At 44.9% G+C, this 19543-nt stretch overlaps 1 protein-coding gene and 1 pseudogene across 3 annotated transcripts in view; one reads left to right on the forward strand and one right to left on the reverse strand.

Annotated features, from left to right (window-relative positions):
• UTP4 (UTP4 small subunit processome component) overlaps window positions 1–19543 on the forward strand; it is a 38589-nt gene that overhangs the window by 2986 nt on the left and 16060 nt on the right. The window contains exons 3-10 of one of the 3 annotated variants that reach the window (XM_049786375.1): window positions 562–753; window positions 2327–2411; window positions 6237–6326; window positions 9986–10197; window positions 15941–16112; window positions 16220–16311; window positions 18710–18806; window positions 19412–19476. In XM_049786375.1, coding sequence (XP_049642332.1) covers window positions 562–753; window positions 2327–2411; window positions 6237–6326; window positions 9986–10197; window positions 15941–16112; window positions 16220–16311; window positions 18710–18806; window positions 19412–19476 — 1005 coding nt within the window. The remainder of the gene's footprint in view (window positions 1–561; window positions 754–2326; window positions 2412–6236; window positions 6327–9985; window positions 10198–15940; window positions 16113–16219; window positions 16312–18709; window positions 18807–19411; window positions 19477–19543) is intronic. The other 2 variants (XM_049786377.1, XM_049786376.1) reach the window with 2 other exon arrangements.
• LOC126029287 (uncharacterized) lies at window positions 13655–13755 on the reverse strand (annotated as a pseudogene).

Raw genomic sequence — 19543 nt, forward strand, 5'->3', positions numbered from 1 at the left:
AGAAAACCAATTGTGGGGCCGGGCGGTGGCGCTAAAGGTAAGGTGCCTGCCTTGCCTGCGCTAGCCTTGGACGGACCGCGGTTCGATCCCCTGGTGTCCCCTATGGTCCCCCAAGCCAGGAGCAACTTCTGAGCGCATAGCCAGGAGTAACCCCTGAGCGTTACTGGGTGTGGCCCAAAAACCAAAAAAAAAAAGAAAAAAGAAAAAAGAAAAGAAAACCAATTGCATAGGAGCTGGAAAGATAGCTTAAGTTCAAGCACATACTTTGTGTGAAAGATTGATCCCTGGCATGCATGATCACCTGTGGCTACCAGAAGCAGCCCCTGAGAACTAAGAATAGACAATGAGTATCACTAGGTTTGGCCCCAAACCAACAATTGTGTAATACCTGAAATTTAAACCTAAGAAAAGCAAAAATGTTTACAGTGAACATTATCCAATAAATCACACCTATAGTTATTTCTAGGGAAGAATTGTAATCATCGCCATATTGCTTTGTACTGTTGAGCGCAGGTAACTAACTAAATTTATGGTCAATTAAGAAGTTTTGATGTTTCGTAGTTTTTCCCAGGTCATGAGTCTCGATCTACTGAAGCTTTGTGCTGGGCCAAAGGACAGCGGCTATTTAGTGCTGGACTCAATGGAGAGATTATCGAGTATGACTTGCAGGCATTAGACATCAAGTATGCTGTGGATGCCTTTGGAGGACCCATTTGGAGCATGGCTGCCAGCCCCAGCGGCTCTCAGCTTCTGGTCAGTAGTTGATAATACAGCCCAAGGTTTCTCTTGTGCTGGCCCAGATTTGCTTTACATTCCCAGGGAAGCAAAGTTGTAGTAGGCACTCAGCAGCTTCATTCTGAGCTGAAGTTCAGTATCGCAGTACAAGATTCTAGTTGACATATGGAATTCAAAACCTTGGTCATTATGTATCATTTCTCCTTTTTGGCCCTGTTTTATTCACAGTGCCTGAATATAAGTTCCTAGAGGTGTGGAACTGTTTTGCTGTGGTATTTCTACTTTTTTTTGGTAGGAGGTGTAGCAGGTCATACCTGACAGTACTCTGAGGTGACTGATCATTCCAGAGTACTTGAGGGTCAAACCCAGGGCTTCATCATACAAAACATGAGTTCAGTACTCACCACCCTGTTTCTTAAAAACTAGTTTGAGGGGAAAGTGGGAGGGAAACTGGGGATATTGGTGGCAGGAAACATGCACTGGTAAAGGGTGGTGTACATTGTATGATTGAAACTCAGTCATGAACAATTTGATAACCATAGTACTTAAAATAATTATAAAAAAAAAAAAGAAAGGGGGCCGGGCGGTGGCGCTGGAGGTAAGGTGCCTGCCTTGCCTGCGCTAGCCTAGGACGGACCGAGGTTCGATCCCCCGGCATCCCATATGGTCCCCCAAGAAGCCAGGAGCAACTTCTGAGCGCATAGCCAGGAGTAACCCCTGAGCGTCACAGGGTGTGGCCCAAAAAACCAAAAAACCAAAAAAAAAAGAAAAAGAAAGAAAGAAAACTAGTTTGAGGCTTGGGAAGATGGCTTGACAGGTTAAGTACATGCTTTGCGTGTTGGAGTCCCAAGTTCAATTCGTGGCATTGTATGGTCTTCTGAGCATCACCAGGAGTGACCCTCAGCCATAAGCTGTGACCCCTGAGCACCATCAAGTGTACTGGTAAACAAGCAAAAAAGTTTGAGCAAACTGCTTTTTTGTCTATTTTAGTCATTAGAATGGGTGCTTTCAGAATTAATTTATGTAAGTCTGTCCTTTTTTGATTTGCACTGAATTTGTACACTATCTTGACATGCTCTATTTAGATTATAGAGTTAATGGATTTTTTTTTATTTAGGCCATGAATCTCCAGCAGAGACATGCTATGAAGTCTGCTTCTGTTTTAAATCCTTTGAGGATTAGCCTGCTTTTGAGCTTGAAGGCTGCCAAGAGTACCCTTTGTTTTTTTATCATTGTTCTTTTTCTTTTTTTTTTTTTTTTTTTTTTTGGTTTTTGGGCCACACCCTGTGACGCTCAGGGGTTACTCCTGGCTATGCGCTCAGAAGTTGCTCCTGGCTTCTTGGGGGACCATATGGGACGCCGGGGGATCGAACCGCGGTCCGTCCGGTCCGTCCTAGGCTAGCGCAGGCAAGGCAGGCACCTTACCTCCAGCGCCACCGCCCGGCCCCTCATTGTTCTTTTTCTCATCAACCATCTCTAAGGACATCTTTAGGGGGAAATTATATATATTTGAACACGTGTTCATGTGTATATACACGTATACATAAACATATTCCTATGAAATGTTTTTTCTTCTCTTTTTTTCTAATAGGTTGGCTGTGAAGATGGATCTGTGAAATTATTTCAAGTCACTCCTGATAAAATCCAGTTTGAAAGAAATTTTGATCGGCAGAAAAGTAAGAGTCATTTTTGATGGGGCAGTGAATAATAGCCTTTAAGGAGGCATTGTGTTTCTCAATGGAGACAGGATGCTTGCTCATTAGGCCCGGTAATTTCTAATCTACATGTGAACTCAACTACCAGGTATATGCTAGAAATGATCCCTAGCTAGCTCAGGCTTTTTTAACTATGTAGCACAATTGTACCTATAAGGAAATAATGTGGAAAACTAGAAATTCCAATTAAGAAAGTTAGTATTCCTAAGTTAGTTCTCACATTTTTTTGTTTTGTTGTTTTAAGTTTCATCAATTGCATAAAGTCTCAAAAGTAGGATTTTTAGGGGAACTGTAAAGATAGATAAAGTATGAAGGATACTGTCTTACATACAGCCAACCTGGGTTTGATCCCCAGTCCCGTCTGGTCCTAAGCTCCACCAGGAATGATCCTTGAGCACAGAGCTTGGAGTACGACTGGCCAAAAATAAACAAAAAAGTAGAATATTTTTTCTAGTTCTTAATGTCCCGTCCCCCCCCACACACACACACTCTTTGATGCTCAGGGGTACTCCTGACTAAGGCTCAAAATTCAGAAATTGCCCCTGGCTTGGGAGGACCATATTGGGGGGGGGGTCAAACCACCTTCCTTCCTTGACTAGCATTTGCAAGGCAGACACCTTACCTCTAGCACCACCTCACCCGCCCCTCTAGTTCTTAATCTTACTAGTGCATTCTAGCTCTGGTTCTTAATATTGCTAGTGCATTCAGTTTAGATAATGGTTTCTGTTAATGATTAGATAATAATATAGTCTCTATTATAGAAGAAAAGCATCTATATAGAATGTTTTAACTGTGCCTTTAGAACACAAAAGCAGGCCTGGGGGCCCGGAGAGATAGCACAGCAGCCGTTTGCCTTGCAAGCAGCCAATCCAGGACCAAAGGTGGTTGGTTCAAATCCCGGTGTCCCATATGGTCCCCGTGCCTGCCAGGAGCTATTTCTGAGCAGACAACCAGGAGTAACCCCTGAGCATGTCAGGGTGTGGCCCAAAAACAAAAACAAAAACAAAAAAAAGGCAGGCCTGGAGTGTGGCTATGTACTAGCAGTAAGTCCTCTTTGTGAGGCCCTGGGGTTAGTCTCCAGTACCACAATACACAAAAGTAGGAGGCAGTCATAATTGTTGGGGTTGTTTTTTTTTTTTTGTTTTTTTTTTTTTTGGTTTTTGGGCCACACCCAGTGACGCTCAGGGGTTACTCCTGGCTATGCGCTCAGAAGTCGCTCCTGGCTTGGGGGACCATATGGGACGCCGGGGGATCGAACCACGGTCCGTCCTAGGCTAGCGCAGGCAAGGCAGGCACTTTACCTCTAGCGCCACCGCCCAGCCCCTTTGTTTTTATTTTTGTGTTTTTGGGTCACACCCGGGAGCGCTCAGGGGTTACTCCTGGCTCTATGCTCAGAAATCGCCCCTGGCAGGCACTGGGAACCATATGGGATGCCGGCATTCGAACCACCATCCTTCTGCATGAAAGGCAAATCACCCCTGGCAGGCACAGGGGACCATATGAAATGCCTGCATTCAAACCACCGTCCTTCTGCATGAAAGGCAAACGCCTTACCTCCATGCTATCTCTCCACACCCCCCCCCTTTTTTTTGACAGTCATAATTGTTACATAATGAAACCCAAGCTAGCTCTGTACTGTGCTCAGCATATTCTCTGGACTTGCTGACCTCTTTTTTGAGGGACTTTATTTTTAAACAGGGAATTGAACCCAAGACTTACTATATATGCAAAGCAAACTTGATCACTGAGCTACATACGTCCCTGGTCCCTATTCAGTTCTTTTTTAAATCTTTATTCAAGTCTTAATTTAGGTTGTATATTACTTGTTTAAATTTTCTTACATTTGCAAAGTATAAAAGGAAAACTAGGTGTCTTTCTCCTTTTTTTCTTTTTGATCTTTTGGGCCATACCCAGCAGTACTTAGCAGTTACTCCTGACAATGCTTGAGATACCATATGGGATGGCTGGGATCAAAACTGGGTTGGCTACCTGTAACACATGTGCCCTACCTGCTCCTCCACATAGGTATCTTAATAATTCTGTAGACATTTTGCAGTTATATGAAGATTTGGGGCTGGAGTGGTGGCGCAAGCGGTAAGGCCTTGTCAGTGCTAACCTAGGACAGACAATGGTTTGATCCCCCAGCATCCCATATGGTCCCCCAAGCCAGAAGCGATTTCTGAGCACATAGCCAGGAGTAACCCCTGAGCGTCACCGGGTGTGGTCCCCAAAAACAAACAAAAATACATGTTTGAGGCCAGAGAGATAGCATGGAGGTATTGTGTTTGCCTTGCATGCAGAAGGACAGTGGTTTGAATCCTGGCATCCCATATGGACCCCCGAGCCTGCCAGGAGCAATTTTATCTGAAGATTTTGCTGTCTTTATATCAGTAAATGCATAAGACTGCTTGGCTTTCACTTGTTACACCAAAGACATTTACATGCCACTTACACCAGGCAGCATGGTTTTTCATTTCCCACATTTTATTCTGTAATTTAACCAAACTGCTATTATGGGTATTGTTTGGTTTTAACCACTATAGGTTGTACTGCAATAAACACTTTTTTTCTCTGTGTATGTGGGGGTTTTTTTTTGTTTTTGTTTTTTTTTTTTTGTTTTGTTTTGGTTTTGGTTTTTGGGCCACACCCGGCATTCCTTGCTCAGGGGTTACTCCTGGCTATCTGCTCAGAAATAGCTCCTGGCAGGCACAGGGGACCATATGGGTCACCGGGATTCTAACCAACCACCTTTGGTCCTGGATCGGCTGCTAGCAAGGCAAACACTGCTGTGCTATCTCTCCGGCCTGGGGTTGTTTTTTTTTTTAATACACCTGACAATGCCCAGGGGCTACTCCCAGCTCAATACTTAGGGAACTATGCAATAAATCTTCTCAGATAACTGATTTGGGGCATTATACTAGTTTTTTTAATTTTTTTATTTATTTTTAATTATGTGAACAATGATGCAAAGAAAGAGGACAAGGTACAGTTACAGTGAAAGAGCAAGCACCCAAAAACAGAGTTCTCAGAAGAAATCCCCCTGCTGACACCTTAATTTTGATCTTAACAGTCAAAGAACATTAAGAAAAATAAAACCGAACCCATGTACAATTACTTTGTCCCTCAAGTCCCCAGATTGTAGTACATTATAACATTTCTTAGCGGTACACCAAGCAATATAAAGCCATAAAATTTATGTAAGTCCTTAAACTTGAAGGCATAGTAGTTTTTTACATTTCCATGCACATGCAAATATTAGTTTTTCTTTTTTGCTTTTGGGGCATGCCCAGCAGCATTCAGGGGTTCCTCCTGACTCTGAGCTCAGAAATTGCTCATGGCAAGCACAAGGGACTATATGGGATGCTAGAATTTGAACCACCTTCCATCCTGTATCAGCTGCGTGCAAGGCAAACGCCCTCCCGCTGTACTATCTCTCCAGCCCCCTAGTTTTTCTTTTTTGATTAGTTCCCAGTATGTTTACTGGACCAGATATGCATGTTTTAAGTTTTGTTAAGTTACTACTAGATCCCCCTCAAAAGAGTTGTGCTTGTGTATACTACCTCAACCATTTATGCATTATGAAAGTAAGTATCAAATATTTTATTGCAATGTCGAGGGAAGGAGGGAAAGTTGCTGTTCATCTATGTTAAAGCATCTGTTCCTCCAGAGCAGTGGTGAGAACTGTGTACCACTCACTCTCTAGATAATGTGGAAGGAGGACTCAGTTATTCTTTGCTGTATATTTATGTGCATGTCACTTTCTTTTTTGTTGTACAACTCCCAAAGGTCGCATCCTGAGTCTCAGCTGGCATCCCTCTGCTACCCACATTGCAGCTGGCTCCATAGACTACATTAGTGTGTTTGATGTCAAATCAGGTGACTGTTTTTTTTTTTTTCCAGTTTATTTGGGGTATGGGTCTCATTTGTCAGGTTTACCTTTCTGGGTTTCCAAAAGCTCATGCCCTTGTCATGCTTCAGTGATCTTTAGGGCCTCAGCTTCTCGTTGGCTTTATGAAATGTCCACCATGAAATTCACTCCTTTCTTAGGTCATTGCTGATACTTTTAGGGGAAATCTTGATTCTTTGGGTGGGGAGGTGGCACAGGTAGTACTGTATTTTTCTTCATAATGAATTCCCGGGTCGGATAGCACAGTGGTAAGGCATTTACATTGCACGTGGCCGACCCTGGCATCCTATATGGTCCCTGGAGCCTGCCAGGAGCGATTTCTGAGCAAAAAGCCAGCAGTAACCCCTGAGCGCTGCCGGGTGTGTCCCAATGCTTCCCCCCCCTAAAGAATTCACAATAAATTGCACTGTCACTCAGTAAGACATTTGCTGTCAATAATCGACAGAATACCAGCTTACTTGGCTCAGTCCTCTGCTGACAGTAAGCATCTGTCTTTGAAGAATATATGCTCTTAGTAGCATGGCTGGTGAGACACAAGACAAATAAAGGAGAGAACCAGGTATTTTTCTGTTCTTGCCTGGCTTCTGGCTCATTGAGTCCCTTGGTGTTAGACTGACCTTCCAGGGGTCCTCAAACTTTTTAAACAGGGGTCCAGTTCACTGTCCTTCAGACTGTTGGAGGGCCAGATTATAGTAAAAACAAAAATTATGAACAAATTTCTATGCACACTGCATATATCTTATTTAGAAGTGAAGAAACAAAATGGGAATAAATACAATATGTGGCCCTCGGGCCGTAGTTTGAGGACCATTGGTGGGCAGTAGGCAAGTCTGCTCCGCTGAGAAGGAAGATGAAAGTATCGCAGACTCTTCTTTTCCCTCAATGCTCAAGTGATTTTTTTGTTATTATTTATACGTGTGTATATTTAGAGGTATGTATCATTTATACTCCAGAGCATCCCCCTGATAATAAAGAGGCGGGAGTCCCCCTCCTCCATACCTTGTTCTACTCAAAGGTCAACAAGGGTCTTTAGGTCCCATAGAGTAAATCATTAATGGCTTCTACTATTAAATCCTCTTTCTTAGGCACCCACATTTTCTTCTGGGATGGCTATTTTGCAAGTTTGTTCGTTTCAGTAGCTGATGTTTCTGTATAACTATAGAAATACTTGCATAGTAAATTACCTTGCTTTCTTGTAGACATTTTAATATTTTCTGTCCCTTTCATATTGTGTGTGTATGTGTGTGTGTGTGTGTAAGTAAGTGTGCATGTGCGCACATATGTGTATTGGTTTTGGGCCGTATTCTGTGATAATCAAGTCATGGGGCCCGGAGAGATAGCACAGCAGCATTTGCCTTGCAAGCAGCCGATCCAGGACCAAAGGTGGTTGGTTCAAATCCTGGTGTCCCATATGGTCCCCTGTGCCTGCCAGGAGCTATTTCTGAGCAGAAGCCAGGAGTAATCCCTGAGCAAGGAATGCCGGGTGTGGCCCAAAAACCAAAAAAAAAAAAAAAAGTTACTCTATGGCTCTGCACTCAGGAATTACTCCTGGCAGTACTTGGGGAACCATATAGGATGCTGGGGATCAAACCCATGTGTGCTGTATGCCAGTCAAGTGACCCTATCTCTGGCCTCTTTTGATCCTTTTTGAAGGATTCTGATCCAAAGCTTTCTGGCCTGCTACATCCTGGTCTTGCTTTATGATTTTCTAGGTGCTCCAGGGATTTGTGCAATCATGTGGAATTTCATTCCCATGTCACTTTCTTGGTTAACCCTGGTTTTTTGGATCCTGTGAATGAGTTCATAAACAATTTTAAATTGGAAATTATTTTTTCCTTAGAATTTGGGCACCACAGACAGTTCCCCTAATATCTAGGTTTGAGTTTTGTTGTGACTTTTTTTATTTCCGGTTTTGGGGCCACACCCCTGCAGTGCTCAGGGGTTACTCCTGGCTCTCTGTTCAGAAATTGTTCCAGGCAGGCAAGGGGGACAATATGGGATGCCGGTATTCGAACCACAGTTGGTCCTGGGTTGACTGCTTGCAAGGCAAATGCCCTACCGCTGTGCTAGCTCTCCAGCCCCATATTGTGACTTTTTGTTTTGTTTTGATTTGGTTTTTTGGGGTCACATCTGGTAGTGCTCAGGGGTTACTCTTGACTCTTCATTCAGAAATCGCCCCTGGCAAGTTTGGGGCAACCATATGGTATACTGGGAATTGAACCGGAGTTCATGCAAGGCAAATGCCCTAACGATGTGCTATCTCTCCAGCCCTTTTTGTGACTTTATGCCACTCTGAGGGGGTGTCTTCTGCGAGGGCTCTGCAGGCTGCCAGGCTCCTTCCTTTATCTGCTTTTGAAATTTAGTGATTCTTGGTGTATATATCTTTTTTTTTTTTTTTTTTTTTTTGGTTTTTGGGTCAGACCCAGCGGTGCTCAGGGGTTACTCCTGGCTGTCTGCTCAGAAATAGCTCCTGGCAGGCACAGGGGACCATGTGGGACACCGGGATTTGAACCAATCACCTTTGGTCCTGATCGCTGCTTGCAAGGCAAACATTGCTGTGCTATCTCTCCGGGCCCTCTTTTTTTTTTTTTTTTTTTTTTTTTTTACTAACTCTTCTTTCTAAGGCTATTCATGATAAAGTTTGCCTAGTGTTCCTCACCTGCCTCTGCTTCTTTCTTCTCGAATATTATTTTTATGTTTTTGCTGCTCAGTTTTTTGGCCTCTTTCTGTTAGGCCAGACTCTCCTCCACTCATATCTGGTAAAGAGCCTCCAACCTCCATGAGCTGAGCTTATCTACAGGCTTCTCTGCAGAGTGCTTTGTCGACACTATTGGGGTAACCTTTAGGGATGGGCTCTTTAGATCTTCTCTCCTTTGTTCATCATGGTTTCTAGAAGTGGCTTTTAATTTTCCTACTCAATAATAAACTAGATTTAGTATTCTAAGATCAGTGTTCTCAACATGCAGTCAGGAAATTTTTTCTTCATGATTCTCACATTGTCTCCCACTCTTCACTTGTCCCTGCCATCCCTCGTCAGAATATATGTCTCTGTCCAATTTAAGGTGGGCTTAGGGACTCCCAATCTCTGGGGGACGGTATTTAAGCATTCTAACAGTTGCTTAAGCTTTCTACCCTTCCTTCCTTTTGGCCTCACTTTTCACTTCCTTTTTCAGAGTATTAGAGTCACTAATTCCTGAACCTTTGAGGGATCTGTGTTATAAATTGGGCAGATCTGTGGCTTTCTCACTGTTGACTTAGGACGTGGTCTCAGTGAGGTGGCATGTCATTACCATCCATGTCTGCTTCTAAGGTCCTGGCATTTTTTCAACTCTTGTTTCTTCCCCTTCTCAAGTGAGCTTCTAAAAGAACAGTTCTAACCTGTGTGGACACTTGGTCACTTCGAAGTGAAACCGCAATGTTTCTTTTCTATCCTACCCCTGTCTTTTTGTTTCTTCCTTTCCTCTCTACCTCATTCTAGACACTCATTGTGACCAATTTCAGGACCAAGTTCCCCATAACTGTTTACTGTCTGTCTATGATTTCCTTAGGCAGCTGCCAATGTGAGACCTCCGGCTTTTGAGAGCCAGAGGTAAGCACCATCCAAATGTGAGCATTTCTTCCTTTTCAGGGAGCACTGTCCATAAGATGCAGGTGGATAGGCAGTATATGGGTGTGTCGAAGCGCAAGTGTATCATCTGGGGTGTGGCCTTCTTGTCCGATGGCACCATCATAAGTGTGGACTCCGCTGGGAAAGTGCAGTTCTGGGACTCAGTCACTGGGACACTAGTGAAGAACCATCTCATCGCCAATGCTGACGTACAGTCCATTGCTGTGTCTGATGTGAGTACACTCCTGTTTTGAGTAGGTTCCCCTATAACCTGGTGTGGATGTGTCAATGACGTGCCCCCAGCGCAATTCCCCCATCCTGAACATTGTGCTGAAGGAACCTAAGGGAACCTGATAATGCTGACAGCTAAAGAATATTCTTTAAATCAGGGGTCCTCAAACTTTTTAAACAGGGGGCCAGTTCACTGTCCCTCAGAATTGGAGTGTCTGTCTCCCAGGTCAGCCGCATGCAAGGCTCTGCTCTCAGGAATTACTCCTGTCAGTGCTTAAGGGACCATATGGGATGCTGGGAATCTAATATGGGTCAGTTTCATGCAAGGCAAGCATGAAATTTTGCTTCTTTTTTCTTTTGCCCTTTTTCCTCTCCCCTCCCCACTGCTCCCCTCCCCTCTTGACTCTTCCCCTTCCTTCTCCTTTTCCCTCTTTTTCTCTCCTTTTCCCCCCTTTCCCACCCCTCCCCCCTTCCCCTTCTTTTCCCCTTCTTTCCTCTCCTTTCCTTTTGATGATCCCAACTTCAGAGAAAGAGATTTTAGAGAAGAAATTCCCTTTCCTACTTAGTAACTTATACTCTCTGCTGTACTGACTCACTGTCTCTCCAACCCCGAGGTCTTCATTTTGAGATTTTCCTACAGAACTTCTTTTGCCAGACAATTGATTTAAAAAACAAAACAATACTTCTTTTTTTTTTTTTTTTTTTTTTTGGTTTTTGGGCCACACCCGGCGGTGCTCAGGGGTTACTCCTGGCTATCTGCTCAGAAATAGCTCCTGGCAGGCACGGGGGACCATATGGGACACCGGGATTTGAACCAACCACCTTTGGTCCTGGATCGGCTGCTTGCAAGGCAAACGCCGCTGTGCTATCTCTCCGGGCCCAAAAAACAATACTTCTAATACTTGTCAATATATAGTTGAGAAGTAACTTAAAATTAGCCTTTGTGGGGGCCGGGCGGTGGCGCTGGAGGTAAGGTACCTGCCTTGCCTGCGCTAGCCTAGGACGGACCGCGGTTCGATCCCCCGGCGTCCCATATGGTCCCCCAAGAAGCCAGGAGCAGCTTCTGAGCGCATAGCCAGGAGTAACCCCTGAGCGTCACAGGGTGTGGCCCAAAAACCAAAAAAAAAAAAAATTAGCCTTTGCTCAATTTGTTAACTTCTTTTCCTGTGACTGTCAGCTTTTGCCTTGTTTAAGTCTGTGTGTGTTCTTATTTTGTGCTTTGCCTTAGAGAACTACTTCACTCACTTCCTAACTAAGTCATTCTATTAAACTTCATTAAAATAAAAAAAAATAAAAAATAAAAAGATAAAAATAAAAAACAAAACAAAAAAACACCCAAGTGCCAGAGAGATAGCACAGTGGTAGGACGTTTGTCTTGCATGCGGCCAACCTGGGACGGACCCAATTTGATTCCTGACATTGCATATGGTCCCCCAAGCCTGCCAGGAACAATTTCTTTTTTTTCTTTTTTTTTTTTTTTTTTGGTTTTTGGGCCACACCCGTTTGACGCTCAGGGGTTACTCCTGGCTATGTGCTCAGAAATCGCCCCTGGCTTGGGGGAACCATATGGGACGCCGGGGGATCGAACCACTGTCCGTTCCTTGGCTAGCGCTTGTAAGGCAGGCACCTTACCTCCAGCGCCACCGCCCGTCCCCCAGGAACAATTTCTGACTGCAGAACCAGAAATAACCCCTGGGTGTGACCCAAAAACAAAATAAAATAAAGATTTTTGTTTAAAAGAAAAAAACAGCCTCCTACAAATAAATAATTTATTTGAAGAGCAAATAATGACAGTCAAGTCAGCCTTTTGGTATTTGGTGTTGCTCAAAGGTGAGAGCCCTTTTCTGCAGATCCATTTAGAGGTTTGCTTTCATGTTTAGGGCAGTCCTGAGTTGGTTTTCCCACAGTGACACTATCACCCTGAGTAAAGGAGCACACTAGTACACAACTCCAACCCCGGTCTGCTCTTCCTTCCTTTTGCCCTTTTTCCTCTCCTCTCCTCCCCTCCTCTCCATCCCTCTCCTCTTGACTCTTCTCGCTTCCCCTCCTTTTCCCTCCTTTCCCCTCCCTTCCCCCCTTCCCTCCCCTCCCTCTCTTTCCCCTCCTTTTCCTCCTTTTTCCTCTCCTTTCCTTTTGATGATCCCAACTCCAGGGAAAGAGATTTTAGAGAAGAAATTCCCTTTCCTACTTAGTAACTCTAGTGTTTTCCTTGTAAATGCAGTGAGCTGGGTATTAATGTGGGACCCAGTAAGTTCTGCAGCCACTTGGTGTCTCTGTTTCGCTTTGGGCCAATGGTTTCCATGAGCACCCTCCTGGCAGGGGAGCAGAGGAGTATGGTTCCTGCCCACTCTGGTTGTGTGGCCACGGTGCTGTTTTTCTTCCTCTATCTCTGGTTCTCTCAAAGTTTAGGTTTCTTACCTGTAAAGAGCTCTCCTGATTGGAACGGGAAGAGTGAAATCATGACATGTACAAACATGAAATGGAAGCATGCCAGGGATTTTCTAGAGCTCATTATTAACTAATAAGCAAGCCATTGCAATGTTACAAGTAGTTCAAAGAAGATTTTAAAAGAACACAGATGTCTCTCAAAGGCAGTTAGGAATGCTAAAATGAGTTAGCAAATTGTTGCAAACCTGACAGTGTCCCCAGGGTAATAATCAGTAGCAGTTCACTGAACAAAATTCTGACATTTCTGTCTGTATAGAAGCCTCTTTTACTTTGCATTGGATTTTATACTAAAAAATAGCTTCGAGGGACTAGAGAGACAGTGAAGTGGTAGGGCATTTGCCTTGCATGCAGCCCATCCAAGACGACAGCAGTTTGAATCCCAGCATCCCATATGGTCCCTCGTGCCTGCCAGGAGTGACTTCTTTTTGGGGGGTGCACACCCTGTGATGCTCGGGTTACTCCTGGCTATGCACTCAGAAATTTCTCCTGAGGGTTGCAGAGATAGCACAGTGGTAGGGCGTTTGCTTTGCATGCAGAAGGACGGTGGTTCAAATCCCGGCACCCCATATGGTCCCCCGAGCCTGCTGGGGGCGATTTCTGAGCGTAGAGCCTGGAGTCTGAGCCCTGCCAGGTGTGACCCCCCCAAAAAAAAAAATGCTCCTGGCTTGGGGGACTATTTGGGACACTGGGGGATCAAACTGTGGTCCGTCCTAGGCTAACACGGGCACCACTGCTCCAGCCCCTCCAGGAGCGATTTCTGAGTGCAAAGCCAGGAATAATCCCTGAGCACCACCGGATGTGACCAAAAAAAAAAAAACAAAACAGAAAGCTTCAAGACACAAAGGGATCACTAAACAAGGAGAAAATGGTAGTATCTCTTCACTAGAGAAAGTGTACCTTCAATGATTGAAGGATTAGAGGTGGTGGGAACATGATCCTCCTCCTAGTATTCAGGTATGTAGGTGCCTGTGGCTACTTAGTCAAAGACATTCAGACATTTTTTTCAACTGCCTAATTTTTATATTGATCAGCTAACTGCCAGTCCTTGCTCAAAGGCCATGGTAATCTCTGTATCATTCCAATTTTAGTATATGTGCTGCCGAAACGAGCACGAGATAGCTCAATTCTTTTTGTTTTGTTTTTGGTTTTTTTTTTTGTTTTTGGGTCACACCTGGAAGTGCTCAGGGGTTACTCCTGGCTCTATGCTCAGAAATCACTCCTGGCAGGCTCGGGGGACCATATGGGATGCCAGGATTTAAACCACCGTCCTTCTGCATGAAAGGCAAACGCCTTACCTCCATGCTATCTCTCGGGCCCCGAGATAGCTCAATTCTTGATCACAGTTTTTCCACCAGGGATACCTGAGCTCAATCATAGATACCCAGTGGTCTCAAAGGCATTGCCAGGACTGACCTCTCAAGCACAGAGCTGGAGGACTTAGACATGCTATATATGGCTTAAGAAACAAAACGAAATGAAACCCCTACAGTTAAATGGGCAAATGCCTTACCACTGTACTATTGCTCCGGCCCCTCCATACTCCCCTTTTTTGTTTGTGGGCCACACCCAGTAATGTTCAGAGAGTATTCCTCCTGGCTCTGCATTCAGGAATTAACTCTGGCATTGCTCAAGGGATTGTATAGGATGCTGAGGAAAGAAATTTGGGTTAAAGGGACTATTAAGCATGGAGCCAAGAATAGTTTCTGAGCATTTCTGGGTAAAGCTCAACAACCCCTTTCTTCCCCCATCCCACCCGATTTTCATTTATTATCTTTGGTCATTGACTTTCGGCTCAGAGGCTCAGAAGTGCTGAACCTGACATTGCGTGGTCACTTGATTACTCCTGGGAATGACTCCTGAGCACTGCCAGATGCGACCCACATTATCTGTTGTACTATTTCCTTAGCCCGACTTTCCTCTGTTTTAAAGATGTAATTACTAGAGGGGTACTTTGGACACCACTGGCAATTCGGCCAACAGAGCCAGCTGCCCTGTGGGGTCCGGGATACCCAGTGGAGATGCACCTGGCTATACTCTAGGAATGCTCTGGGGAGGTGCAGGGATCTAACCTGGGTCAGGCAAATGCTGAACACTATCTACTTTATTCTCTCCCAGCCCTGATTGTTTTGTTTTGTTTTGGGGTCACACTCTGATAATCAGGGCTTGGCTCTACACTCAGGGATCAATCTGGTAGTGCTTCTTGGGAACCATGAACTGAGCTTAGTTGGCCTTATGCAGACCATCACTAGTAACATTCCCATCACCAATGTCCCAAATCTCCCTCCTCCCCACCCAACCCCCACCTGTACTCTAGACAGGCTTTCTATTTCCCTCATACATTCTCATTATTAGGATAGTTCAAAATGTAGTTATTTCTCTGAACTCATCCCAGTTTGTGGTGAGCTTCATGAGGTGAGCTGTAACCGGGGGGGGGGGGGGGGGGGGGGCGGGACGGGGGTGGGGGAACACGACGGGACACCTGGTAGTGCTCGGGGGTTATTCCTGGCTTTCCCCTCAGAAACCGCCCCTAGCAGACTCGGACTATATGGGATGTCCGGATTCAAACCATCAGATTGGCTGCTTGCAAAACAAATGACCTACTGCTATGATATCTCTCCAGCCCCTGTTCCACTATTTTTCAGGCCAATGGTCCTAGTTTTTTTTTGTTTTTTTGTTTTTTTTTTAAGTTTGTGGGAGGGGTCACATCTACTGATGCTCTGAGAACCATGTGTTACTAGGGCTCAAAACCAGAACTCCTGGGGCCGGAGAGATAGCACAGCGATAGGGCATTTGCCTGTGCGCAGCCAATCCAGGACGGACAGTGGTTTGAATCCCGGCATCCTGTATGGTCTCCCATGCCTGCCAGGAGCAACTCCTGAGCACAGAGCCAGGAGTAACCCCTGAGCCCCGCCGGGTGTGACTCAGACACGGGGCAGTGGGGGGATAGCATGGAGGTAGGGCGTTTGCCTTGCATGCAGAAGGACAGTGGTTCGAATACCAGTAACTCATATGGTTCCCCAGCAGTGTCCTAAAAACCAAAAAAAGAAAAAAGAAATACAGTTTTTCTTTAGGTTTTGATCTACATGTTTTTTGTCATCAGTAGGGGTCGCATTATCTGTATCTTAAAAGGAGAGCTCCTTCTAATGGAATTAGCTTCTGGAAGGAAAGACCTATTTCCTTCTACTCTGGAAGAAGGTGTGTTCCCTTAAGTGACCTGCACAGAAAACTTCAGGGCGTATTTTTTAGACTAGGCCTTGTTTTACTCAATCATACCTCCCTGATGATTTGATTTCTCAGCAAGAAGACAGTTTCGTGGTAGGCACAGCCGAGGGAACAGTATTCCATTTTCAGCTGGTCTCTGTGACTTCCAACAGCAGTGAGAGGCAGTGGGTGCGGACAAAGCCCTTCCAGCATCATACACACGACGTGCGAACTGTGGCCCACAGCCCGACCGCCCTGATATCTGGAGGTGGGTTCAGTCCTTTGCAGCTTCCTGCCAGCCTGTCCAGTTCTTTTGCTTCTCATAAAAGATTTCCCTAATTCTGGTGCCTCTCCCCCACTTTTTTCCTGTCCCAGGCACTGACACCCATTTAGTTATCCGTCCTCTCATGGAGAAAATAGAAGTAAAGAATTACGATGCTGCTCTACGGAAAATCACTTTTCCCCACGTAAGTATTACTCCCTAATACTCTGTCTCTCTGTGCCCTGTCTCGCAGACTCCTCCTTCCTGAACAAACATCTACAGCATTCTCTTGCTACTGTCTTCTAAATTCTCCCATATTGCTTTTTTATTTATTTATTTATTTATTTTTTTGGAATTTTGGGTCACACCTGACAGCACTCAGGGGTTACTCCTGGCTCCACGCTCAGAAATCGCCCCTGGCAGGCACAGGAGACCATATGGGATGCCAGAATTCGAACTGATGACCTTCTGCATGAAAGGCAAACTCTTTACCTTCATACTATCTCTCCGGCCCCCCTATTGCTTTTTCTTTCCAAGTTATCATCGAAGAATCCAGGGGAGGAAAGACACTGATCCAAACTAGACTGGCAGGTGGACAAAAAGATATTTGGTTCATGCGATAAGGAAAAGGCAGCCTCAGTCTTTTTTTTGGGGGGGGGGTGGTTGGGGCCACACCCGGCGATGCTCAGGGGTTACTCCTGGCTGTCTGCTCAGAAATAGCTCCTGGCAGGCACGGGGGACCATATGGGACACCGGGATTCGAACCAACCACCTTTGGTCCTGGATTGGCTGCTGGCTAGGCAAACGCCGCTGTGCTATCTCTCCAGGCCCAAGGTCTGTTTCTTAATAGAAAAGGAAATTTGGGGGGCCGGAGAGATAGCATGGAGATAAGGCGTTTGCCTTTCATGCAGAAGGTCATCGGTTCGCTGGCGTCCCATATGGTCCCCTGTGCTTGCCAGGAGCAATTTCTGAGCCTGGAGCCAGGAATAACCCCTGAGCACTGCCAGGTGTGACCCAAAAACCACACAAAAAAAAAAAAAGAAAAGAAAAGGAAATTTGGGGCTGGCATGGAAAGAGAATTTTCAACTTGAAGATTTATCCATCTACCTGGGAAGGAACACCGGAATCCTGCATTTTTCCTGCTCCACCCAGAATAATGAGTCCCACCTTAAAAACAAACAGAATTCCCATCAGCCACAAAAACCGGGAAAGAGAATGATAACCCCAGAAATTGTCTAAAAGTGCCACTGTGACTCTTGGCCTTTATCAACGTCCTGCTCTGGCCCTTCTGCTTCCTCTCTCACACTTGTAGAATCTCTTCCCCCACTCTGAAGTTCAGGCTCTTTCTCTAAAGTTGTTTTCCTTTTTTCTTACCTTTTTGTTTTTGTTTTTTGGGTCACACCCAGCATTGCTCAGGGGTTACTCCTGGCTCTACGCTCAGAAATCGCTCCTGGCAGGCTCGGGGGACCATATGGGATTGCTGGGATTTGAATCCCTGTCCTTCTGCATGCAAGGCAAATGCCCTACCTCCATGCTACCTCTCCGGCCCCCTAGCTTACCATTTTAAATTCTCTTGAATGCCATTGCTTTGTTTAGAAAGTCGCATTTTGCCTTCTTGGATTCACGTTTTGCCCGTGAACCTCATCTAGGCTACTTGCCTTCCCTCCATGAGGCTAGATTTGATCATCCTCACTGCATTTTTATGATGACATTCTGTCCTTAGCCATGTGAAAAATTCCTAATACGTTTGTGTTGGAGTGATAGTACAATGGGTACGTTGCTTGTCTTGCACATAGCTGACTCCAGTTTGATCTCTGGCACCCTCAGGATCAGGTATTATCACTCTCAGGAATATTCCCTGAGAGCAGAATCGGGATTTAAGATTTTGTTTTGTTTTTGGGTCACACCCCTCAGGGCTCAGGCTGGCTCTACACTCAGAAATCGCTCCTGGCTGGCCCCGGGGGACCATAGGGATGCAGGGATTCGAACCATCGTTCTGCATGCAAGACAAACGCCTTACCTCCATGCTTTCTCTCAACCCCAGAACCAGGAGTTAAGTCAGATGTGGCCCCAAAACTAAATATATATAAACAAAAAAACCTCAAATTAGTATAATTTCCATTTAATCCCTTATCTTTTCTTTTAGGCCATAAAATTATTTTAAAGAAAACTGATTTTGGGCCCGGAGAGATAGCACAGCGGTGTTTGCCTTGCAAGCAGCCGATCCAAAACCTAAGGTGGTTGGTTCGAATCCCGTGTCCCATATGGTCCCCCCTGCCTGCCAGGAGCTATTTCTGAGCAGACAGCCAGGAGTAACCCCTGAGCACTGCCGGGTGTGGCCCAAAAACAAAATAAAAAAAATGATTTCATTTCCATTTGTTTTATTTTCTCTGTTGCTAGGACCAGAGGTTATGTATAAGTTCTTGAGATCATTAATCATGTTGTTTCTCACTAGAGTCTTGAATCTAGCAGATGGCAGTACTTAGAGATTATTTTTCAGATAAATGGTTTTCAACAAAAACTGTTAAGATGTTGCTGCTGTGCCTCTGTTAAGATACCAGGTGACCCTGGCTTATTTAATCACTTTCCAACTTTTCATGTAGCGTCGCCTTGTTTCCTGTTCAAAGAAGAGGCAACTTCTCCTCTTTCAGTTTGCTCATCACTTGGAACTTTGGCGACTGGGGTCTACTGCTGCGACAGGTAAGAAGTTTTTACCAAGTTTTTTCATTTAAAAAAATCTGTGAGAGAAGCCAGAAAGTAGGATTGTGTGATTGAAACTGTTCTTCGGGGAAAATATAAGTCTTTTTCTTGGTCCAAATGGGACATTAGGTTTTCCCACCCACTAGAGAGAACATGGAGTTCGTTAGAGTGTGTGGGCTGTTAGAGGCTTAGTGGATCCTCAGCTGAAAGTACATGCCCTTGCCCGGGAAAGGAGGCTATGTAGATCCTAGTGACGGGACAGTGTGGTGGCCTGGTCAGCATTTGGGTTTGGTGGGTGTGTGATAGGTTAGAGGGGTTTTGCTTTCAAATCTAAAACATGAAACTGAAATCAAAGTCTTATAGAAAGAACCCTGCTTCCACCCATTTGCACACGTGGCTGTGGAAAAAAGCTCTTGACATTCAGTGATGGGGCACAGGCCACACATAGAAAAGACTGTTTGCCTCCACTTAACACTAGAAGACTGGAGGTTACCATGGCTGGGAGTTTGTTCTACCAGAAATGCCTCTTTTCAAATAACATTTGAAACATTTCTGTTTGCAAATAACATTTGAGAGGAAAACTTCAGGGATATTTCTTCTTCCAGGGAAGAATGGGGACACCCTCCCACTCTCTAAAGGTGCCGATCACTTACTGCACCTCAAGACAAAGGTAAGGAAGTCTTTTTGAGATTATGTTCAAAATATGTCTAATTTTACTTTTCCTTTTTTTCCTAAAA

This window comes from Suncus etruscus, chromosome 14, assembly GCF_024139225.1.
Source record: "Suncus etruscus isolate mSunEtr1 chromosome 14, mSunEtr1.pri.cur, whole genome shotgun sequence".
NCBI classification, from domain to species: Eukaryota; Metazoa; Chordata; class Mammalia; order Eulipotyphla; family Soricidae; genus Suncus; species Suncus etruscus.